Below are 26,353 nucleotides of genomic sequence, written 5' to 3'. Positions count from 1 at the left end.
AGGTTCATACGATCGATATGGAGAAAGAAGAAACAAGTACACTCTAGTTTTCGCTTGCATGGAACATTCGCACGCATTGAATTGCGTTTTATTGGTTGCCTATTAAGCAGAGAATCATGTATTCAAAACTTTGTAGATAGTATAGAGCTATTCATAGTACAGCACCAATGTATTATACAGGAACTTGTAGAGTTAAAATCATCATTTCAAACATTAACCATCTCTGAGGTTCACGGGATCAAACACTATTGATATACCAGTCAAGAAAACCAAAATGTCAAACACTCTTGAGCCTTTTTATCTTTGCCTATGAGTGTCAGACTCGTCTTGTTTGTCTACCGTGTCGGACTCATGGACCCTATTTGCATACTCAGTATTGTCGAACTCGTGGGCTGTATGACTCTTGGGTGTCGCACTCGTCACGTACACCCGTAGTCGATCACAGAGGTGGCAAAGGAACAGCTTAATTATGCCTCGACCTGGTAAGGAACGACTGACTAACTAAGAATGATCGATTGAAAGAGTGAATGGATAAACGAATGAATAAATGATTAATTGACTGGCTGACTAGTTGAGAGATCAAGATATTTGAATGAGTAAATCACAATGACTGATTGACTGGATTACTGACTGACTGGCCAGTGCAATGATTGAATGAATACGCGTTTTGAATGGATGAATAAAATGATCATACTTGACCGACTGACTGACTAATAGTTATTGAATAATTCAATGGAATCAACGAAGGAGGAAAGACGACAATTGGAATCTGGAATAAGAAAAAAGTATACCTCCGTTTTCTTTTCACACGATCCATTACCTTGTTTTTGTTTGTTACTGGTTATAACCCAAATGACCCCAAAGAATAAAATTCCTTGGTCATCTTTTGTCAGCTCGTAGGCCTATACGTTTTGCGAGCACACGTGCAAATAGCACGTAAAACAAAAAGAACATTGAAAATTATATACATACATGCACGCATGTACAAAGGGTTAGTTTAACATAAGCATTAGCATTAGTTTAGTAAAATGTTGAACCACTGCATGCTCGGAGTGAAAGGAAATATGCATCAGGTCAAGATCTTCAGCTAAAATAACTAGAAGACAAGTGTTTCGTCACGTGTCTTCTTTTACTGACTATCCGTTTCTATTTGGGTAGATTTTGGTAAGCCATGCGTGTTTGTAAGTGAATGATTTGCAGCCCATTTTATATCGATCCGGAACCATTTCTGAACAGTTCACATTTGCTTTAGTGTTATGTGAAAAAAAAACAATTATAACGTAGGTGCTATAACATGAATACATATAAAAAAGTTTTAAATCGAAGAAACCACACTTGATATACCTCGCAAACAGGACAAGCAAAATGAATAGAATGGTTTACACAAAAGTTTCTTTGGACAGGACGAAAAGAGAAAAGTTACAAGGTCTTAACGTAATATCTCAACACGATAAAGATAACAAGCTCAACCACGTATGCAAATTAGAAGGATGTTCTGAGGTCATTCTCATCGTAACCCTCCCGTTGACTTAGACAGCAATATTCACTTTTTTTTTTCAAGTGCAATGAAAGAGAATAAATTGTAGATTCTCGACAAATTAGTGCAGCCCTGTAATAACCAAGCAATAATGACTTGCACGAGGAAAGCGCAGTTGTGAAGTATGCGGTGTATAGTTGGTAGACCAGGATATAATTTTCGTAATTTTTAGTGTGTGTTATAGACCTACAACTTAAGGGTGTTGTGAGGTAGTGACACCTTTGTCTCTGTCAATCTCCATGATGACGGTTGCAACTTTTAGAATCGCCAGCTCCTTGAAAATGAGCGAAAAATGAGTAAAATTCCACACTTTTTCACTGGTAAATACGATGGTGAACCCCTCGAGTTTTATGACAGATGTGTTTGGGTGCCATAACATGTCTAAGAATTCCGATAAAGTAATTTCCTATTGATGTCACATAAAAACATAAAATAGTACTGATAATGCGCCATCAGGAATTAAAAAAAAATGAATAAGTAATAATGTGTTTTACATTGATATGTGATAATTACCTTGAAGCAACTTAATTGTAATGTCACATAAATTCCGGGTAGTCCAATTGCTATTTCAAGTGATCTTATAAACATAGGCCTACTATAAACTATCGCTGTTACAGAATACTTACGTTTGTGAACAGCAGTCTTATAATGTCTCCGTCACTCATAGAAGAAACTGAAGAAAAAAAAAAAGGACACTGAAAAGAAAAAAATGCTGCCAGAACTCATTTGGGGTGGGGGGGGGGGGGGGGAGAGAAATGCCGTCGACTTTGAGGTGTAAAGAATAGGCCTACCTCATACATAATTCATACTGACATGACACCAAGATCTCCGCAACAGCTCTATACACAATGCCGAAGTTTTATGGGAGGAAATGGCGAATTTAAAATAAAATGCCGGTCTGCCGGCCGGCGTGCTTTCTTTGCGGTTGAAAAGACCCAAAAGTTTCTCCTGGTCGCACTGCACCTGAGTGGCCATGAACCAGTGTGGATTCGAGTCGGTGTACATGAAACGCGAGCACTTGTTTGCCAGCGTGTAGTGCCTTGCCTGTTGTTCGCTCCCGTTACTTGCTCGTAGTGTGATCTGTGTACTTTCACTACGTAAACTTCAAAACGCAGGAGTAGCACAGTAGTGACCAGATCAGGAAGCCGTGAAAGAGAAAAAGAAATACAATGTACGCAACGAATATGGACGGGGACTCGATGTCCCCGTCATTGACGTTGTGTTTCTGGATTGGTTGCCTCGTATGGCCACTCCTTTTCGTCATCTTATGGCTGTCTTTAACGAAGATATACACCGATGTGGCTATGGCCTGCGGAACCGCAATGAGGTAAGTAGTTATTAAGTCAGCTCATATGCAGCGCAGCGTCGGGCTGGCGGGGCAGTCCCTCGCTACACAGCTGATCGCAGTGAATGCTCAGATTTTTCTTTTTCCTTTTGTTGCTGTTGTTGTTGTAATATGATTATGCTAAGTGTTAGTTGTCGAGTGAATATCCTTGTGATTACTGGAGAGTTTGACGTGTATCGCAGCATCACTATAAATAGGTATGTCGATCAAAAGATGTTTACAAAACAAAGTAGGATTGATCGCGCACCTGTGTCTGTTTGTGACGTATCAGCTGATGATCTGTGCTCTCTTATTTTAACTCATGATAGTCACTGTTGCATGTTTCCCGCCCGGTTTGCACTATACCCATGGCCGAAAGTCCTCATCCATTTTGGTAGTGACCTAGCGCTTTAAACTATGGTTTGTCCCTTATATGTACCTCAACCTGTGCTGTGAGGGTATGATTATGTCTCCACGGGCTTAAACTGATTTATTCATCCAGTCTTAATAGTATATATACATAAATGTATGATGGCACGCACCTACAAAAGTGGGGTGATCGAAATAGCCAGCTCCCTACTGCTTACACTATGTTCAGGTCTGAATCCTTAATGATGTCAGCCTTTCACTGTTCAGTATTGACATCTCAGTGTGCAACGACAAGCGGAATTGGCAATTAACTGGTATGATAACTGGGCGAGTTTCGTTTTAGGCCTATTTACACTCTCTGGCTGGGTCTTTTAATTCATGATGCAATGTGTTCTGATCCTGTAAAGGAGCGTTAATCGTTGCTGGCAATTCATGCATCAGCATGAGCAAGGACATCACATTAACCTCCTTGGCTTTAGTGAGTGGAAAACATGCATGCGGTATAGTGCACTCCTTTAGAAGCCTGAGCGTGGATTCATATCATTAACTCAGTGAATTCGTGAATATTGTTTGCCTGAGGGGGGAAAAACATTATATAGATATTTGCTGTACCACGTGCTGTGTAGGGGCATGATATATGTAGACCTATAAATATGTGTAGGTCAATCTCAGCGGATGTGTATTTGCTGAGTGATTGTCTAGACATTTTCTCACGGCCATGGGGCCGCGTCTTGATATCGTGGCTGTATATTATGCACTTGATTCAACGCTCTCGCCGTGTATATTATGTCTTCTCCTTTTAAGTCATACTTCATTATGTTATGTCAGAATTGGAATGAATGGCGTGGGTTAGCTAGCTCCCACGGCGTGGAGGCGGCCATGTCCGACCAATCGAGGGATACTACATAGCATAATATGGACGTAGACGTATCTGGATGGCCTTGACATAATATTGCCGAGAGGCTTGCGAGCATGTGTCGATCGGATATGCTGGTATCCGGCCCCTATCTCCTGCTACGCTGGATCACCGCCATGCTGTAGCAGACAAGAGTACCTATGTATACCTATCTCTTGCAATTACGGCCTTACACAGTCAAATCTATCGCCCAAGTGCTAGTGACTTTTTCCCCCCTCCATGCAGCGAAGCACGAAATGCATGCAATGACTGAGCCCTCCGTGTATGCGGGTAGGCCCCTATAAGAAAAGCGCCCTGCCATGCATACACGCGTGTACTTGATTTGACACATTGTTCAAAACGTACGTGCGATATTTTCCCTCCGATATATTCTTGAAATACGAAGGCACATTCCTGCATCTGCGACCAAGCGTTCAAGACACACATAGATGCGTGCATGAGGTTTGATGGATTATGAGGAGACAGAGAGAAATACAAAGGGCAAATAAAGGGCAAGAGAAACAGTTACCATCAAGGAAAGCTAGAGAGCTAAGAGAGACTGAGAAATATTAATAAAATCAGATATGAGCGTGAAAGGGCAAGAGGAACAATGACCATCAAGGAAAGCTATGGAGAGCTAAGAGAGACTGAGAAATATTAATGAAATCAGATATGAAGGATTCTGTCATTCAAATTTTATTCAACTTTTATTCCCACATTTGTAAAGTAAATGTTAATACAAGATAATATATACAAAATGCTTACATCTATAAAGAATTTCATATCAAATAAATTTCATTGATACATAATACAATCATAGTAATCCTGTCTTCGTTTTTCGACAAATGAACTATTAAGCAATTAACATTATATTGTTCAACTGTGTACGGAAAAGAAAAATCCACAAGAAAAATATTAAGAAAATAGAAAAGGAAGAAGGAAAAGGAAAGGGCATCTCAAGATCAGTCATTTCATCAGGTAACAGTAGGAGAAGGTAAATTTACAGTATAAATGAGAGAGAAATCTTTAGAGGAGGACAAAATGAAAGAAAAAGTCAAAGAAAGTGTCAAAGGTAGATCCATGCAGTCTATAATCATGGGGGTAGAGAAATGGGCGAAAAGTTTAATCAACAGGCTAATTGAGGGGGGGGGGAAAGGAATTAACTTACATGTAAAAAATAACATGGATCATATTACACATCTTTCCATGCAGTATAAAAGCTGAACTGGATAGAGAGGCTAAGAATGCGGGAAGTGGGGAGCGTTACCATTTGAAATTCAACGAAATTGGAAAAGCATCTTCAAAAACCAATGACAAAAAAAGAAAGAAAAGGAAGATGACACTTGCGATGTTCGTAATATCACTGTTTTCAGGCCTATACGGTTTAATCATTATTCATGCAGGATATAAGGTTGATAGCGACCTCGTCTACAGCCACTCTGTCTATTTGCCAATTGGTCTACTGGCAAATCGTCTATTACCGATTCGTCTAATACCCATTTGGTCTACAACTTGTTTTGTCTAGTACACATATTGTCTAATAGTCACTTTGCCCACTACCCGTACTGTCTAATACCCAACTCATCTAAGGAGCATTTCGTCTACTGAGCAATTGATCTTATAGCCAAGTCGTCTATACTCACAATGTCTACTTGTCATGTCGTCTAATATCCATTTCGCCTACTGCCACTTTGTCTGCTCCCACCTCGTCTACACGTCATCTCGTCTACATTCACCTTGTCTAGTTATCATATCGTCCAAACCTTAGTTCGTCTATACCCAACATGGTCTATACCCATCTGGTCTATGCCCAACTGGTCTACACCCAACTGGTCTACTCCCAACTGGTCTACACCCAACTGGTCTATACCCAATTGGTCTACTCCCAACTGGTCTACTCCCATCTGGTCTACTCCCAACTGGTCTACTCCCATCTGGTCTACTCCCAACTCGTCTACTCCCAACTCGTCTATACCCAATATTGGTCTACTCCCAACTGGTGTACTCTCAACAATTTACCCAAACTGATCATTCCCATCAGGTCATGCTAATAATGAATATACCACTTTGTCTAGTGTCCAGTCCGTCTCACTGTCACGAACTATTCATAACCCTGCCCTGGTACAAAAATCAATAATAGTCTATTCTTTAAAGTTGTTAATTATTCCACACATGTTGAATATAAAGACATATTAATGGTGAGACACGACTATCCAGTCAACATCCTGGCCGTAAAATAACTAAATAATGATAAACTAGCTCAGTTACAATCCTCCATCACAAACGAATATTATAAAAAGTAATAAAATTGTCATAATTAGAACAAAAAATTTGAACCAAATGGGGCACCAAGAGTGTTCAACCTATTTCAATGGGAAAGGAAACTGGATGAAGTAGACTTAAGGAGTTTGGAGTAAACGAAAAAACAAACTATATAACAAGTAGACCAGTTGGGAGTAGACGAGTTGGGAGTATAGACCAGTTGGGTGTAGACGAGTTGGGAGTAGACGAGTTGGGAGTAGACGAGTTGGGAGTAGACCAGTTGGGTGTATAGACCAGCTGGGAGTAGACCAGCTGAGAGTAGACCAGCTGGGAGTAGACCAGTTGGGAGTAGACTAACTGGTTATTAGACTAATTGAGTATTAGACAAGGTGGATGTAGACCAATTGGCTATTAGACAAAATGAGCTGCAGACCCTTTCATTCATAGACCTAATGATTAATAGACGAAATGGTCAATAGACATAATGGGTTTTAGACGAAATGTGACTTAGACAAATGAGAGATTAGATTAAATGGTTAGTAGACGAAATGGCAATTAGACTAATTGGCATTTAGACAAAATGGTTGGTAGACGAGTTGGTAGTAGACGAAGCGAGTTTAGACGAGATGGCATTAGACTAGGTGAACAGTGGACAGTGTGGTTGTAGACGAGGTGCCAGTTTACCGGATATAATAGTACAGTGCAAATACAGAGTTAATCAAGCTTAAAGTGCTCTAATAGACAAACCGGGCATGTTATACGCTACAGATATTGAACATTATAAATGACAGTGTCGCTTGGCTTCAACGGATGAGAGTCAGTAGGCCTATATGGTGAATTTAGGTAAAAGTGCAATGCAACATTTCAAATCAAGAAGACTTTCGTATATGAATGAAACGAAAACCAACGGAGCTGAAGACATTTTATCAAAATCAAACATGAATTGAGCCACCGATTTGAAAGTTTCCACTACTCTTACAAAAGACTGACGTATCTTGTGCTAGCAACAGCGTATATTTTGTTAATGCAAATTATAATGAGTCAGGTTTGGCTTCACTTAACATCTCTTGCATTGGTTTGTATTCAAACTCGGTTATATTATTAATGTGTGTGGATAATATATCAATTTGTAGGTCGGAACAACGTATGATTACCACAACAACTACAATAATTTGATAGAGCAGACAAAACCTGTTAAAAGTAGATTAGTCAATATTTGAAAACATGTCAGTGGGAGAACTTAATTTCATCATTACCAACTTCATTTGTATGTCTTTACCTTTCACAACGTAGTTTCAATCGACATCACTCTTTCCTGAAAACATGATTGAGCCTGAAATCCCCTTCTGATTTTTTATAATGCTTCTGATTCGAATGAAACTTATGTTATACCAAACGTGTTTACAAGTGTTTTCTAGATACTTATAGGATTAGACTTGAATGTAAAGATTGGTATTCCACTTTAAATCCAATATTGGAAAGTGCATTGAATACACTGGGAAGGTGAACTGAATGAAAAGCAACGTCCGCCGTATGATCTTGAGACTGCCAGAAGTCTGCAAGTCACAGAGGGGCAGTGTATAATATCTAGCGCTGACTGGGTGATCTTCCTGATTGTGGCTAGAAACGCAATTTGCACTGAAAAGAAAATTGTGTTTTCCTTCCTCACAGGCTTGTCGCTATCGCCCACGCTGTCACCCTAACGGCCTCAGGGATTCACGTGATGTCCGTCACCTACAAAGACATGTTCTACCACGAGTAAGTATATCTAAATAGTAATACAATGAAACCTTTCCTGACAATATCATCCGTGTACATACGGTACACTCTCTTCTGAATGTCGACTGGTTTTTAACTGATTCATTAATCTGTATTGTAGCATAAATATACGTTAAAGCCATGTCTAGCTACACATAACCAATTGAATTTTGGAGTATATAGATAATCCATATTATGACATCAATATTTGAATCATGATATCTATATACATTTGAGCACACACACACATATATGTGTATATGTATATATATATATAATACATATATAATATATATATATATATATATATATCGCATATACATATGAATTTACGTATAAGACATAAAAGTATATGATACATCTGAGTATAGCATATATGCGATAATATATAAATATATATTCATATATATATATTCATGTATATATATATATTCATATGTATACATAATATATATATTCATATATAAGCATATACATGCATGTATATCTGTGCTTTCCATCTATCACTTCATCTGTGTATATCTTGCGTGTGCCCTTTTTCTCATGTTTCTCCAAATTTCATTAATCAATAGCTTGCATCAAACATTGAAGTTAGGAGAGGTGACAGCAGTAAAGGTTCATTTTGCGGTAATCCTGTCCGATAATTCTTAATGAAATTGACAGGAAACAATTAACCTACGACACATTGTATGTAAATTTTGCCAATGCATGAATGTCATGCAGCGACGGTGTTCATGCTTGTTGGATACAGCTTCAAATTCTACCATTCCTCCCTATTTCCAGCATTTCCGTATACTTAGAATATTTTATTTTGTAAACTTATCCTTTATAATAACATTTATGTATATTATGATAGAATTTATGTATTCAATTTCTGTAAAATATTTATATGTTTCCGTTGGAAATGGAAAATGAAATGAATGAAAACATATTCTGTTCTTCTGACTGTGAAACAGCTGCCACCTACTGGATCAGAGTCTCGCCTTTACCGGGATCTACTGGCCCTATGACGTCATCGCTCTCTACCTAACATACCAGCGGGAGAAGCCGCAGGGGGAATCCCCGCCCTTCTTCCAGAATCTAAAGATGTTTCTCAGGGACCACAGACTAATTGTCTTCCACCACATCATCGTCGTCCTTTTCGGATACCCGCTAGTTTTGGTGAGTACATGTACCTTGAAAGTACAACCAGGTTGAGCTCTATAAGCACTTGTAAGGGGTATATACTGTGTCCCCTTTGGATGTACTATCTAAGCCAGTATATTTATGTGGGGGTATTTTTTTTTTATTTGTTGAAGGGCCCCGTTCAATTCAAACTTATGATGGCAGTCTCCGGAATAAAATATATTTTGTTTTCTGTTTCTTGTGCGTGTGCTGATAGCATTCAGTATTTATTCTTTCTGACGTTGGATATGCTGTTAAAGGGGAATGAAATCCAAATAATGTATCTTTAGTTGATGCAGAAGTTGTATAGGTTTGTTATCCATTTTGCAATTTCGCTAGTCGTTAGACTTGTAAAAATAAAAACAAAACAAAACAAAACAAAACAAAACATGTATAGCGAAGTGGTCATTCAATTCAGCGACAAATTGTGATGTTGTGCAATTTGCTCTGTTTTAGTATTCAAATTGTTGTCGGAGCAATATATTTAACACTTTGAGCAATAACACGATAGCTGTTGATGTATCTATCTCATGTATATTGTTACAGTGTATTATGAAAATGTCTTCTGATTCGTTGTGTTTTATTGTGTACATTTCTTTTTTCATGTATGCCTTTATTCCTGCAAAGGTTCGTATTATTCTATTGTAAATGAAATTATGAAATTGCACTCCGGTATTTTCAGTCTTTTAATATAGGAGACTTACATGAACACCAATGCTCATTTTCCTTGCTTTTGAATACATTATGTTGTGATATATGTTATTCTTCCTTTGATAAATGTCTTGTTTTTATTGGGGAAAGTACATATGATATATATTTTTTCATTATTAAATTTTGTTCTTTCATCGGAAAACCAAGTTGTTTATATACACCTAAAGATGATTATTGATATACGCATTTGCCTTACGCTTTGCTCCATAATTGCAAGTTGAAGTAAGAGAAAGAGATATAAAATGAAATTAATACTGACCCTTGCAGACATCGAGTGCAGAATCATTTATTTCCTCCTTGCAGCTATTGTAACTTACTCAAATTTGAATAACAAAACAGGCCATTTATTAATATTAGTATCATTATATTTGAAGTTCACTTTTTAGAATGCCAGTATTTATTATTCGCAGCTCATTGTTACGCTCAGGTGCGAATTTAAATCCTATGGTCCAGAATAAGCTTCCTCGGTTTCTGACTAATGTGAATGCTCTCGAGGGGCATTGGTATGTACATGATAGATTGTTTTATCAAAATACGAAATTTAAAGACCGAGAAACAAGTTTTATTGTCTAACTCCATGGGGCTTTTTTCGCGTTTTTGAATGGACCGATAATCAATTATTGAATGATCTGTATTAGTAGAACATATTCACACGATACATTTCTGCCCAGATGAGATTTCTTAAGGTTGTTAGAAAGCAATCTTAAATGTGTATATATATAGACGCAGGAATTTATATTCGTAAGCAGGAGTTGCTGTAAGATAATTCCAAGTCAAAGCTGAGTATTATTTTGAACGTATTGAAAAACATCGCAAAGTAATTGTTATTAATCAATATAAGAGACCGTGCATCATCATTTCACGTTTGGTCAGGCTCAAATTCTCCGAGAATGAAAAATGGCGGGTGGTTACTGGGCATGCAAATTTATTCAAAAGCTATAATGGGTGCCAATAGCCTTCTGATACAAAGTGGGAATGCGGCAACATCCAACACTTGAATGGAAGGAAACAGGAATGAAAAGTCGACTTGAAGAGACCGGCCCGTCCTCTGGCCGACTTTAATAGTACTGTAGTAGGCCTATAGCCGATGAAAATAGAACCTTGCGAATCACACCACTTTTGCCACGAGTATAACACGTGCTCATAGTCACTTGCCGGTTGACGAGGGTATCTAAAGGGTCATGTGGCGGAGATCAGGGGAGGGGCTCAACAAGTTTGCCATCATTCATACATGTAGGCCTGCAATTCAAGTGAACCCTACAAGTATTAACTTAAGAGCAACTCTGTGCAATGACAGGAAGGGAGACCCTTAGGATGCATGCATCTTTAATTTTCTCTAGCTCTATTAGTTTGACCAAGGAGGTATCAGGCAAGCACCTCATGCTCCATGATGGAATGTTGGTCATGCAGTAATTAGGACCTATTTTGAGATAAACGTAGGTCTACTCAGACTAGAAACTTTCGGATTATGCATTCTGCAGAGCACTAGCATTTCCCTGTGTGAATTCGCACTGGAAGACATCACTCCATAGATAATTGCCTTTGTTAGTACATTTGCATGAACAGAGCAAACTGTCCGTGAAAGGGGATATTGTAGAATTCATTACGCCTCAGAGAGCGGGGAAGAAAAGGGTCCCAAATGGGGGCAGATATAGTGTACCATTATTGTAAAGGAGACATTAAAATATCAGGCCTGGTTGCCCTCAACTATACCGTATTATAAATGCCATTAAACTCTCGTGCTGAACAGTTTTCAGGTGGCACGTACCTGTACATTAATGCATATGGGGGTAAACCGCACTATGAAGTTATTACGAGGTATTTGTTGCGGAAAATGATTATTACTGCTCATGTAGAAGCGAATCTCTTATTTGGCACTGCGTGGATATCACGTGGGCACCCACACTCGATCTCTTGATATTTCATTCTATTTTGGGAGTTCAAGGAGTAACGTTTGGCCACGTTCAATGCCCTTACTGCCCAGAGATAGGTATTAACATGCAGTGTGACAGACCAGCTTAACATGTCTCCGGAGTATTACAAGAATCCATTTCCACTTTATAGATCATGGAACACTTTTTTTGAATGATTATTCTTCATTTCTTTCGATATCGTTATCGTATTTACAATGAAACGAAAACAACTGAACAAACAATTATTTTATGCAGATTCATGCAAACAATAGGACTTGCAGTATACAAAACCTTTCACGATGTAGGGTCTATACAGAAGTCGAGCAATATCATTCACAATTCTTACAGTTCATTATTTCCCCTGATAAACTCGATCAAATAGACAATGCAAGTCAAGCTGAGTTAAATGTCTAACATTTGAAGTTGAAAAATGTTTCAATCACTATGCTACAAATTGTGGGTGAATGTGTAGTATGTTCTGACATTACGGAGATTTTTGAAGGGTTTCATCGATCAGCTCCACACAAGTTGATTTCCATTTCCACTTTCCCCAGGGCAGTATCTGGCACAATGTTAGTTTTGCTAGATCGAATATACAGTGGAACGATATACTATTAACGCGGTCCCGTCTGGATATTCAGAAATCCACCACAGTGCAGCTACCTGCATGTTCAATGTACACGTCAATGAAATAATTAAATCATGCGTGCCAGCATTTTGTGTCGTTAATACAGACAATTCAAGGGGGCTATTTCTGCAGGGTGTACAGGTTAGATATACTCGGCTACAGTACAAACACGCAAGTGCATTACCTCCTAATATAGGTATAATGTGAAAGCATTATCCTCGGCGGGAGGCCTTTGAATATATGCGCATTAGTTAACCCGACCCGGAGCTCTGTTTCACTATACTATGAACATCCAATGCATAGACTTGCCCATGATAGGGACAGAGTGAAATTCGAGGCTACATTATAGGGGCCTGGACGGGCGAACCCCTTCCAGTCGACCTCGCCACTTGCTTACTTCTGAAAGATATCTTGAAATATTATCTCTTTCTTCGATGTAATATATAGAGTGCCGGTGCGTTTAAAAACAAACAATAAACAAACAAACAAACAAACAAACAAACAAAAGACGATGCTTACATAAAATCCCGTGCGTTCACCATTAGAACAGATCCAGGTACAAGAAGCAATAATAGCTGCTTGTGCAATGGTTAAAGCCACTATTTATCATTTGAAGATGGAAAAAGAAACACTGCTTTATGCCTCAATATATTGTGGGTTTTTTTTTTTTTTTGAATGTGAGTTAGATTAGAAACAACCAAAGTAAAAATGTCAATCAGTTGCAATCCAAAGTAAAAATGTTAATCAGTATAATCAATGTGACTATGTGAACAGTAGTTTTAATAAAATCGTTTCTAGAATAAACCGTCTACGGTTATGTAGGTATTGAAACACTTAACGCGTTGCATTAAGAGGTGAATTATGCGTCGTGTAAACGTGAATGTGAACGCATTATTCAACATTGTCATTGCACGTAATTGCCGGTCAGTATTCAAAAACTGCGTGCTTCAATGTATTCAAAAACTTTGTTGCTGTTGACGGTTTGACCCTGATACTATCTTTTATTCTTGTCTCGTTCGAATCTTCTTTGCAGCATTATCGTCGTGGAAGAGGCGCTTTCCTCATATCGTGTGCACTCCTCAGCGAGTTCAGCAGTCCCTTCGTAATTCTCAGAAAACTTCTCCTAAAGGTAGGTGAAAACGGTGATGACAAAGCATAATTATTGTGCTATGCGAACTATGCCGCAACTTAGGCCATGACAAACCAAAATGTATGAATGGAACCAGAGAGGTGAAACTGCAACGAGCTTTAGTCAAACCAAGCAGTTTTCCTTTGCGAGAGCTCGCCTAGTACCTCCTTGATCAAACAAGGGCTTCGTCTTTATCCAGTCACATAGTTCTGTTTGGATGATATATCAATAATCACAAAATAATCACACACACACACACACACACACACACAGTGTGTCACACACATACGCAAACACACACACACACAACTCTCTCTTTCTCTCTCTCTCTATCACACACACACACGCACACACACCCTCACTCATCACACCACTCGTATGAAATCATTTTGTGTTTAAGTTCTGCCCTTGAACCAGAACCTCCAGCGCAACTATTAGTGTTACCAATAACAACTATTTGAATGGAATAGTGGGGCGCGCCAAGGGAGCCGTTGTCTGTCTGTCTGTCTGTCTGTCTGTCTGTCTGTCTGTCTGTCTGTAGCAGCTAACTCACTGTACCTTTCTAAGAGCGCTCTGTGCAGCATAAATGAAATTTGTCAGTCACTGACCACTGCTTTAACTTACTGAAATCCTTGCATCTGATTGGCTGAAAGCATTTTTTTTTTTGGTGAAAATCACTGCCAAAACACTCGATGAACTGCCCCCCCCCCCCCGCCAATCATGGGAAAATAAACTGATTAACACATATTCCCATAAAAAGTCGTAGAAAAATTTAGGGCAAGAAAAAATCAGTAACATGCACTTCTCCTATACGTCTCCTCTCTCTCTCTCTCTCTCTCTCTCTCTCTCTTATGGTGTGACTCAATCCAAATTTAATTTTGTTTTCATGCGTTAAGTGTCGACACAAATTACATGTAACATACATCCACAGAGATCAATGAGTGGTAACAAATTTTTGAAAAGTCAGTGAATATTTTATGATACATAATATTTGGTTTATCAATAAAGTTTGCTGTTCTTATATTAACGAGTTATTCAAGTGCTTGAAAAAGTGCTTGAAAAAGTGAAGATATGGGCCTATAATCAGAAAAGGTTAGGATTCCCTTTTTTAAATCAGTATTACCTTAGCCATTTTGATTTTTTACGGAACAGTGTCAGTTTTGACAAGTTAAAAATTATGTACTGAAGAATGAATTATTTGAGGAGCAACATCTTTCAATGAATTATTCGAGATATCATTAAAACCAAAACTACTTTTGTTTTTAAGCTGTTTTATTTTTATCTATAATTACATTCAATACTTCTGGTTCATTCCTTGGGTGTAAAAATAAAGATTCGGGAAGGAATCATGCAAAAAATATGAAAAGGCTTTGGAGGGGTGCGATTTCTGCACCTAAACCAGAACCTATATTCACAAAATGGTTATTGAATTCCTCTGCTATAACTTGACTACATTTTTTCAATTTCATCACATATTGTCGTTTTCATTTTATATTTTTATTTTATATTTTCATTCTATATTTTCATTTTATATTTTCTAACAATTTCTTAAAATAAACATTATTTGTCACACTCTGTGTTTCTGAAATAAGGGGTAAACTCGTATTAGTATCCTTCAGTGTTTTATGAACGTTGGTTTTGATGTTGATATTCATAATTGATTCATAATTGATGAGCTCCATTGTGGAGACAATATGAGCTCCCTCGTGGAGACGATATGAGCTCCCTCGTGGAGACTTGGTACATATAATATTTAATAATCTTGTTTATATTTTTCTAAGATTTATAATGTCTGTTTTATGTTGAGTGCTGTCTGGGGCAAATTATTTGTATAGGGCCCCATTTTTCTCTGTCTTCTTTCTTTCTATAAAACAACAACAACATAATTGATTAACATAAAAGAAATCAAAACTCACCCGAAAGACTTGGAAGATGTGTTATGAAGTGCACTATATCTTTTAACCTTTTTTTCGGAAAATTAAACTTTCAGAGCAGGTTTTTTCTTTCGTTTGGCCCTTTGCAGCACATCATTATTCATTACGAAACTATTGGGCCTAATTAAAGTAGCACTAAAATCAAGCTTAATGATGGGGCTTATACTTTCAGTCCTGAAAACTGTCCACGAAGATTAGGTGTATATGTGAGTGAGTGTATGTGTGTGTGTGTGTGTGTGTGTGTGTGTGTGTGTGTGTGTGTGTATGTGTGCGTGTAATTTATAACTCTCTGATTGCCTGCCATCACACTTTGCAGTCGTTTGTCGAAAATTGTCTCCTTTAATCTTATACAATCAGGCTCGTACTTAAATATCACTAATCAACGCACGTTATCCTCGTAGAGTCGTCAACAATAGAGCAGGGGAAACTTAAAAAAAACAAAACAAAGAAATAGACAAACAAAAATATAAACATAACAAAGAGTGATATTTGTCTGAAAATGAAACATTTGACTTATAATTTTTTTTTTTTTTTTGGATGAATTGATAATTTGATAGCTGACTACTTCCAGACCAAAATGATGTGTTTTCTTTCGGTTGTGTTTTTGAATGAAACATGACTGGTTGTTTTCCATTTTGAATGGGTCTAGAACGTGTATAATGACATGTGCGTTTGACTGCGTCTAAACATTTCATTCGATTTTCTCAATTTTTGATCGGATGACTTGCTTTCTTGTCATGTCTGTTGTAGTTTGTTGATAGTTTTATTTGTTTGCCTGGTTATTCGTTGTTTTAGATAACTTGTAAGGGAAAATGATAGCAACAGATTGCCAAGACTCCGGAGAATTTGACAAAATTAAAATACCAAAATGAGAAATTGCAGTAAAATAGGCCTCTTATATAAACTGGTCATGGGATATATCTCGCCTTTAAATACACTACAAACGTATGACTGCGTGTTGAATCTCTCATAATACTGGTAGGTAATTGTAATAGAGACAACGGTGTAATCGATACCATAGTGGTATAGGAACTTTGTTGGCAGCTCGTTTGTGCAGATTTATATACTGAGATCCATATGAACAAGCAAACGAGTCTGGACAACATACGCCATGCAAATAAGATAATTCAAAAGGGTGCCCCTTCCTTGTCTGCAATAACTTGACAAACTACATAACATCGCCATAATAATATCGTCATAAATAGCAGCAATGAATGTCATGGAGTTACATTTTCATAGCAGACTTTCCTATGACTTTTTTATAACGATAGTATACAGCTTAATCATCTTACTTCGTAATGATTATGTATTGGCCCAAAGCGAAATATGATTACATGAGTGTAGAGAAAAATGTGCTCACATGTGCATAGTCCTCGAATAGTACTATTTTCTGACCCTATTAAAACGGATTCCCAACTTTCTAGAACTACAGCGACCTCAGTAACCCGCACATGATGTAAAACACGGTCTCATTTACGTCTTTGAATTTATGAGGGTATTGACGCTGGGGTAAACGGACTATTGTGGTTTATAGTACAGTAATAGCAGTGATTATCCATAGTCTCTACTCCACATGTAAGCTTACTGCTCTGCGGAGTGTTACCCTGTAATGAGGTTGCGATTTTGTTCTGACATGGTATATAGTCCACGCATGGTATGATACTCAGTGCATGTTCATTTTTTTTAATTGTATCACACATTTTCTTATGCCGTGTATACAGAACGATCTCATATTAGAAGGAACGTGTTTTCATATATAGGTCTATGTTAATTGCTATTTAGGGTGGTTCTGGTATACCCTTGTGTCTAGGAAAGGTACTTATCTTTTACAGTATTAACCCCCCCCCCCCCACCCATTTATTCATTGATTTATTTGGTTTTGTATTACTTTACTTCCCGTGAAAAACAGCAACAAAAATTCACAATGATATAGTATATTAAGATTATCATGGATCTAGGCGTGTACTTATTAGAGTGAATGTGAGTTCGTGTTTATATTGAGGAGAAGAAGAAAAAGCAGAGAGACAGACATACTGACAGATAGACAGGCAGACAGACAGACAGACAGACAAACATAATGACTGGAAATGCAATTCTGATACGGTCTCCTATATGTGAAGCAATCAATACATTGACGAATAATTATGTTCGTACGGTGCTAACACTGCTCTACCAGATTCGAGAATAGCAAGTCTTCATTGTTATCACATCAAATGTAGTCTAGCATACTCTCTAAAAAAAGAATCGAGTGAAAATATTCACTCTTAAAGGAGTGAATACAAAAAAGAGTGAAATTAGAGTGAAATTGGAGTGAATTTTGAGTGAAAATGTTCATTTTCACTCATTTTGGAGTGACCTCAGAGATCACTCGAAGATTTTGGAGTGATCCCTGACGTCACTCTAAAACGAGTGAAAATGAACATTTTCACTCAAAATTCACTCCAATTTCACTATTTTTTTTTTGTATTCACTCCTTTAAGAGTGAATATTTTCACTCGATTCTTTTTTAGAGAGTACTGGGCAATTGACATTATCTAGCAAATGTCCCGCTCTCTTTCTCTTTTATAGCGATCTGCAGACAGTGATGTTTACATGCACACTTTGTCTGTGTTTGTTATGTCATAATACAGCGAGATATGCCTGTGTACATGGAGAGTTGGCTAAGCACCTTTTTCAAACAGTTAATTAATTGTGAGTCTACCATCAGAAAGCGCAAAATGTATTTTTTTTCCTTTTTCAGTGATACCTCGCTCGCCATGTTGCCTGTGGGCTCAACATCATACAAAATATAGGGCCTGTTGCATTGGTTATTGTGTTCCCCCGAGTGTCAATAAAGTTTACTCAATACTGGTATACGAAGCGAAATTGTCGGTCTATATACTACCATGATCATGAAAAAAGAAAAAGAAAACAAATTAATTCTTCACAAATTCGTTGTTAATCGAATTAAATTTTATAGCAAAGTTAAAAAAAAAAAAAACCAAAAAAGAGAAAGGCTTCCCCCTGCCTTAAAAGAAAACAAAATATGATTTTTGACATTATGACTTTTGTATCGATTAATGAACTATCATTTGTTTTCTTCACAGCATGGTTTCATGGACTCGTGGATGTTTACCGTCAACAACATACTGATAGCTGTCACGTTTTTCTGGGTGCGCGTATTCCTCTATCCAGCGATCTACCTGTTCTACGGTTACTCGCAGGGGTTGAGCCCGATGGAAGTAGTACGCTCCATGTATTTCGGCTGCCACGTGGGTATGGTGGTCATCGTTGTCCTCCAGACTGTATGGTATGTGAAATTCCTCCAGGGCGCGTTCCCGCATCTGCTTTCCAGTCAGCTCAGTCGTAATGGGGCGTCGCATCAGCCACGCCTAGAAACAACAGCTCCGCCAAAGATCGTCCACCAAAACGGAACGAAGAAGGATTAAGGTTGTGAAATCGTTATGACAAGAGATCGACGTTACGACATCAAGCAAATTATGGGTGACCCGCGATTTCCCCACACTGCGAGATGCTGAGATGTTATGAATCGGATCGTCGAAGAACATGACCCGATTATCAGCACACTCGCGTGATCATGTATTGAGGAATGTCAGGGATTTGTATTTCTATGTCTTGCTTGGTTTTGAGGGCGACGCAGATATGTTATTTCCTTTTTGCGGATGGTGATAAACTGACCTCGGAAACGGTCGGTGGAGAGAAACTGTATTTCTCCGCTAGCGATTATCTAAGTTTGTACTTTTTTTATGATGCAATGTATTATGTGGAATAGTGTGCAATTACTGGTGCGATGCACATCGTCTGACATATCTTTAGTTACTTACTGTGACCAAAGAGATCCAGACTGACTTAGATTAACCCAACTTCAGTTACCTTGCCTGATTCGACAATTCACAAGAATGGAGAGTTTGATATTGCCGTGTAACAGCATGTACAGTGTATACTATATGCCGCTAATAGATATTCATAACGCAGAGGCTGCTATGATCGAGGCACGTGTACGTTAGGAACGAACTAGTTAACGCAACAAATAAACAAATAGCAATATATCGTTTACACAGTGGAGTTAATCTCGAAGTTTAGATCATGGTATAAATTTTAGGTTTCACTCAGTAATTACTGACGGAATAGACGAGCCTGGGGTTTTCAAGCTCAAAACTGTTGAGTCCATGATACACACGTCGAATGAAATTCACCCACTGTAGAAAAATAATAAAAGGTTTGATATTGTATTAAGTTTTCTCTTTTGGCATGCATGGAAGCTCTGATTCAGCAGACAGTATGTATAGTGTCAAAATTTTGCAGGTTCATTCTGTCAGTGTGAGTGACGAAAAACAAAGAAACAAACAAAATGTGTCATCGAATTCCACAGGCAATGACTGTTATTTGAAGGAACGCCTTCTTTGACGTTTGACGCTTTCTTTGTGACGTTTATTTAACCATAAATAACAAATCGTGTTTTCATGTTCAAGTGAAATAAAGTAGTAGATAAGTTCGTAATCCCGGGTGGTGTAGGTACACTTTCATAGATGCATTTTTAACTGTAAAATGGCATCATTTTGATATTAACTTCAGATATGAACTCGTTCACCATTACTGTCATCATTTTATATTATGCTATTGTGCAAAAAGATAGAATAAGGAAGAGTAAGTCATCCGATGTGTTAATCAAATTTCGTACATTGTGGGACATTATGCAATTATTCTCGTTTGCGTATGCATATTGGATACACGGTAATTTTACAAGTAATCGACAATCTGCTACGTATAGGCCTATATAGCAGTATGATAACGACTGTACCCTCTATATGAAAATCGTGCGTGCAATTTAGCCAAAAGGTAGATGTATAGTACGAAGAGGCAGCCTTTCTTTAATGCAATAAAAATCTCCAATTCTGAAGAGCAAATTTGCAAATTTGAAGAACGGGCATTTTGAAGAGATCCTTAATAGTGCAATGACGAATTACTGAAAATTTGATTTTATTTCTGGCATATAGTCTTCCAAGCTATGACAACTTCAGTAATTCTGAGTATACATGTGTATTATCATATACCTGAGAGACGTGATACGTAGTAGCCGTTTGATGTCTTTACGCGACTGAGGCGTTGTTTATATCAATTTAATGCAGTATTACACGCCTCAAATTGCATTTATTTTGCATTTTCTTCGCTTCGCTCCATTCATAGTTCAGATACATAATATTGTATCTGCAGGATTATGGAGACAATTGAGGCCATTTACATTATTTAGTGTCCTGTTAGCAGCAATATTCTTTTGGGGTTTTTTTTTATACTGATACAATTATATGTTTGTATTTTCCTATTGCTATTTTCAATGACTTTAATCCAATCAGCGTTTCTTCAAGTGAGAAGCTCATAAAGGTATTCATAATGCTGCTATCAGCTTTATGGGAATCTTGTGATTTTCTTTTTTTAGCTTATATAAAATCATATTTGCTAAACCAAATTATTTTATCTCAGGATTGTTATGATGTCCATGGTAATATTATCGCAGGAATATCCATGTGTAAAGAGGAGACACCAAACTGAAGCAAAATAAATGTTCTGCTCAGTGAGCATACAGTAAATCTATTGTTTTCTTCTATTTCCCCAAATATTGTATGGTGTTAATCACATTAGAAGCGAGAACATCTCGTATATGTTCTAACAGGACCGTGCAGTGTAGTCGTAAAGACTGTGTGTGACGATAGCGCTTGGCAGTAAACATTGAATTTCTGTATAAGATTCAAATAAATAATGTTGGTATTAACTCAAGCAATAACAGATGTATCAAATTCACGGAACTGAATTACCAAATGAAGCCGGTGTGGTTCTTCCGTCCTGTTTCCGTATTATGTGTCTATCAACTAGGCTTGAAGAGATGTTTATTTCATGGTTTATCTAAGGAAAGTAATATTGGCATCACAGGTCAAGTTTAAATATCAGGTCGCTAAGCAAATGAAAGAAGTTTACCATTATCACATAGTGTACTGCAATTTTTGTCTCTACGAAAAGACATCACGCATAGACTTACAGACGAACAATTAACAACACGCAATGACAATGAAATAAATAATAATGATAATTGTAATAAATGGTCTTGCAGGGTTCTCGCTAGGAATTTCTTCACGCTTGTCGGCATTTATGCGCGCTGTTCTGGGGGTGGGTACGGGAGGGGGGTTCCCCCTCCCGCGCGAAGCGCGGAAGCCTTCGCTAATGCTCAATACAACACAGATAAATCGCCGCTAAAATGCCACTAAATGCGACATTTTCACGGAGATGTAATGAACGTTGTGAGGGGCATATTCTCACAGAAACAATGCAGAAACTCCATACCTTTTGTTGGCGGCAGTTCCTAAATAATAAATGAAAGAGAAGTAGGTGCCGATGGTGAAGGTTCCGATTTCTTTTAGGCCTTTCCTGTTTCACTGTTGCAATAATTTAGCCGTCTCTGCATCGCAACAACGCGCGCCGTGTTGCTTTCTCGCCGTCTGCTCGACCACGTGGTAGGCCTATTGCATGCAGATGCGCGAGAAGCGATCGAGAACTTTCGGGACATCGTTGCACTTTCCTTTCTGGGTATACTGCGGTAGTTTGGCCGTGACATCAAAGAGATATCATACAAAAATGTAATGATGGTCATTATTCCGAAGGTTTGTTTAATCATGAAATGAAACGATTCATTACTGAGTACTTCGAAGGTTTGTAATCGAAAACAACAACAACACCAAAGGTCGGTACTACAGATGAATGTTCAAAATAAAACTGATTTCGTTCGAAGATTAACAAGCATTTTTTCTTTATTATTTTCCGATCAACGAACCTTCAGAAAGGAATCTATCATCTATCATCGTTATTAATTCAGAATAACAAACCTTCAGAATAAGAAAACACCCTTTTGGGGCCGTTGTTGTATTCCGAAATTATACTGGCAGAACATTCGAAATAACAAAACTGATTTCGTTTGGATATAAACGAATATTTTCTCCTTTATAATTTTTCTATTAACGATCATTCAGAATTAAGAATGTAGAGTATTATTTTGCCATTATTCTTTCGGAGTAACGAACCCTGAGGGTGAGAAAACTGTAACCGTTTTCATTTCTTCTTTATCGTTTTCCGATTAACGATCGTTCAGAATTAAGAATCTAAAGTATTATATCGTTATTCTTTCGCAGTAACGAACCTTCAGAGTAAAACGGAAAACTGTAACCGTTTTGGGGCCGTCGTTTTATTCTGAAATTTCACTGACGGAAACGTTCGAAATAACAAAACTGATTTCGTTGTGAAATGAACGGACATTTTTTAAAATCATTTTTGGATTAACGAACCTTCAGAATAAGGAATATAGCATTATTTTTTCATTAATCTGTCGGAGTAACGAACCCTAAGAGTATAAAGAAAAGTGCAACTGTTTTTTTGGGCAGTTTTATTCCAAATTTCACTGGCAAAACGTTCGAAATGACGCACTGATTTCGTTTTGAAATTTACGGACATTTTTCTTTATTCAATTTTCGGTTAACGAACCTTCAGAATAAAGAATCTACAATTTATTATTTCATCATTACTACTTCTGTCGGAATAACAGACCCTTAGAGTACGAAAACACGCTGTTTTGTGCCGTCGTTTTATTCCGAAATTTCACTGGCAGAACGTTCGAAATAACAAAACTGATTTCGTCGTGAAATGAACGGACATTTTTTCTTAATCATTTTTGGATTAACGAACCTTCAGAATAAAGAATCTTGCATCATTTTATTTTTATCATTAATCTGTCGGAGTAACAAAAAAAAAAATGAATCTTGGTGGCGATAACTGATGCTGGTGTATAGAGAAAAACAAAGACAGCTCGCTCAAAAGATGCTTCCTTCTTTCAGTTTATTTTCTCCCCAGTCATTCCTATCGTTCTCCTCCCATGAACCCCTGCCATGCATGGACGATGAACAAAACAAAATGTTACCGATGCTGCAATGAAAAAAAAAAAGAAAGAAACACGTCCTCAAAGCAAATTATCTACACTTTTCAAGTTGAACAAATTGATGTTCATAATGAAGAATTAAAAAAAAAGCACGACCTCAAGCAGTGGGGAAACTTGATATCATGGCTGGTGGAAATTTCCATGAAATTTCCACGAAAGCCAGGTGTCGGATAAAGAATGTCGCGCGTACTGCCACCTTGCTTCAGTGGTCGTAAACAGCGTGTACATAGCATGTAAACCAACTGGGAACATTGATGAATGATCATCATTTATTTTCTGCCCGTGAAGGCCCCCTAATCCACCTTTTAACAAACCAAGCCAGAAGCACGTGGAGCATTACGTATACGTTGAACTTGAAAGACCATCATGACAGAATTACTATAAATTTCGGCCCGGAGAAGGAAAATGGAATATTCACGAATGACGTTTACAAATCCATAGAAATTGAAAAGGCTAAAATGGAACGCATGGCTTTTTAGATTAAAAAAAAAAAAATAACCCACTGAAACTACCAAAACCTAAATAACAATTTGCATTTGCTTACTCCATCGCACGTTCTTTTTTCTTTTCCTTTTTTAACGAAAAATGGAGTTAGTTTTCTCTCTGCGGCAATGCTTTGAACGCATCTAATTTTTCGTCATTGCCGATGGCCAGCTTCCTAAAGAATTGATACGAATCCTTTCAAATATACGAAACAAAGTCCTAAGATCCTGGATCCTGGCGGTGAATTTCGGTGGTATTATAAATCCTGCTCACTATCAAAATTTAATCATCTGTTCCTTGCGCCATTTTACCAACCAACTGTTCCTGAAAATTTCATCCTAATCTGTTCCCAAATTTTGACTTATTTTGCGAATAGAGAGACAGACAGGCAGACAAACTAACAAACAAACCAAAGCAGCCAAAAAAAAATTGCAACCTTTGGCGGAGGGGGGCATGCATTTCATATCGTTTGTTTTTGCGTAACCCGACAACAAGCGTGACAACAAGCGAGCACGTGTCAGCCTTCCTCAGCCTCCTTCGGCCTCCGACCCTCTCTTTCCGTCCTCTCTCTCCCTCTCACAATACACTGTACCGTTGTACACGCAGGCGGCTGTAAGTGGCCGGCTGGATGCTTGTGCATGTGTGTGTGGATCCCAAATCAGAGCGCATGTGAGTGAGCAAGTGTGTGATGTGGTGTGTATCAGCAGGGAGGTGAGACCTCCCTGGTATCAGCTAGTACGTCGCTCTGTTGAGCCGCGTTGTTGTGATCGGTGCGGTGACTGCGTGATTTTTGCGCTTGTATAAGTATGTAAACTGCTGCTGCTTTCAACATCTAGCTTCTTTTCTAGCCAGATAATAAAGACTGAAAAAGGCGAGAAATTGGTCCGAACTTAGCTCGTCAAGCAAGTTACCCTTGTCGGCAATTTCACGCGTGGTGTTACCCTTGTCGGCAAGTTTTACCCTTGTCGGCAATTGCTTCTTCAGACCGCACGCTTGTCGGGGCCGACAAGGGTGATATACGCTGGCGAGATCCCTGGTCTTGTATCCTCGGTAGTTCACGTATCCATAAGTCTTGCATGTATACTCTTCAAGAGATAAATGTATGCCACCATATTTCATATATACGGTAACTTTGCCTGCATACTCTCTTTTACATACAAACATTTTTAACAGCATTCAATGACAGTAAAATAGTGGGGTGGCTTAGTGAAATTATCGTGACACGGCGGACAAAAGCATGATTTTTTCACCAAAGGTACTTCATGATGTACCTTCTCAAAAAATAGGGTGCTCCAAGAAAATTGATGCTGGGAAGGAGGTTAGAGGTCAAAGGTCAATGACCTTTATTTGTGAAATAGGTTTTTTGGCTATTTCTCAGGTCAGGAATATCCAATCTGGATAAAACTTGGCAGGAAGAATATTGAGAACAAGTAAAATATTTTGATTGAATTTGGGGTGAAATTTCCAAAGGTCAAAGGTCAAAGGTCAATGAACTTTTTCTAAAAATCATGTTTTTGTTTATTTCTCCAGGTAGGAAGATTCAATTTTCACAAAATTTGATATGAACGTTGTATAGAAGGTACCAAGAGTATAAACCAGGGGTCAAATATAATTGTTGATTTGTGCGTTGCCATGGCAACCCAAAACTAGGGTTTTTAATTGAAGTTAGTTACAGGAGGCTATTTTCCAGTTTGGAAGAGATTCCATTTGAATAGGTACAACTGATCAACGGGATGTATAGAGGTTTGAAATACTTTTCATTAGTGTTAAGTGGTATGTTGCCATGGCAACTACATATATAGATTTTGGTTAAACTTAAAGGAGACTTCAGAACTTATGAATTTGAAGAGATTTCCATCAGGGTTGGTATTATTGATCAACAAAAAAGTCGCCAGACAAAGATTTGTCACCTTTATAGCATGTGGGTTGAGTGAATGCAGCAACAATAGTAGAACACATCAGTGAGAGTTTGAGGAAAATTGGACAATCCGTTCTAAAGTTATGAATTTTTGAAGTTTCTGCTCATGCAGTCGAGGCTGGATGAGAAGACTACTATACCTTGTAATATCACATGTGTACAACGATATAAAGAATGAATAAAGAAAATTCAACATAAATTATTTTCGCTTACAAAAGGATACTCGACTTCTCTTTCAGAAGGCAGGGGGAATAATATTACCCTTGACATACGTCACTAGCAAGTCAAAGAAACTATGTGAACTTTATTCAAAAAGTATGGTTTTGTGAAATTCTCATTTCATTTTCCTT

At 37.9% G+C, this 26,353-nt stretch overlaps 1 protein-coding gene across 1 annotated transcript; it reads left to right on the top strand.

The window, feature by feature from the left end:
• The first annotated feature begins 2,682 nt into the window (after positions 1 to 2,682).
• LOC139735190 (TLC domain-containing protein 3A-like) lies at positions 2,683 to 19,052 on the top strand. Its single transcript, XM_071645950.1, has 5 exons — positions 2,683 to 2,864; positions 8,059 to 8,145; positions 9,102 to 9,306; positions 13,595 to 13,690; positions 18,711 to 19,052. The coding sequence occupies exons 1-5, from the start codon at positions 2,707 to 2,709 to the stop codon at positions 19,050 to 19,052; spliced, it is 888 nt and encodes a 295-aa protein (XP_071502051.1). The 5' UTR covers positions 2,683 to 2,706.
• Positions 19,053 to 26,353: the final 7,301 nt, after the last annotated feature.

Source organism: Diadema antillarum, unplaced genomic scaffold (assembly GCF_040938485.1).
Source record: "Diadema antillarum isolate AM-2024a unplaced genomic scaffold, OU_Dant_1.0 seq00000565_RagTag, whole genome shotgun sequence".
NCBI classification, from domain to species: Eukaryota; Metazoa; Echinodermata; class Echinoidea; order Diadematoida; family Diadematidae; genus Diadema; species Diadema antillarum.
The sequence above is the reverse complement of the archived record's forward strand: the minus strand, read 5'-3'. Positions and strand labels throughout refer to the sequence as shown.

Bases quoted from the DNA above. Each gene is read 5' to 3' on its own strand.
- LOC139735190 (XM_071645950.1), top strand. From the start codon at position 2,707: ATGTACGCAACGAATATGGACGGGGACTCGATGTCCCCGTCATTGACG. The intron at 2,865-8,058 runs GTAAGTAGTTAT...CCTTCCTCACAG, and splicing joins GCCTGCGGAACCGCAATGAG to GCTTGTCGCTATCGCCCACG. The intron at 13,691-18,710 runs GTAGGTGAAAAC...TTTTCTTCACAG, and splicing joins TCAGAAAACTTCTCCTAAAG to CATGGTTTCATGGACTCGTG.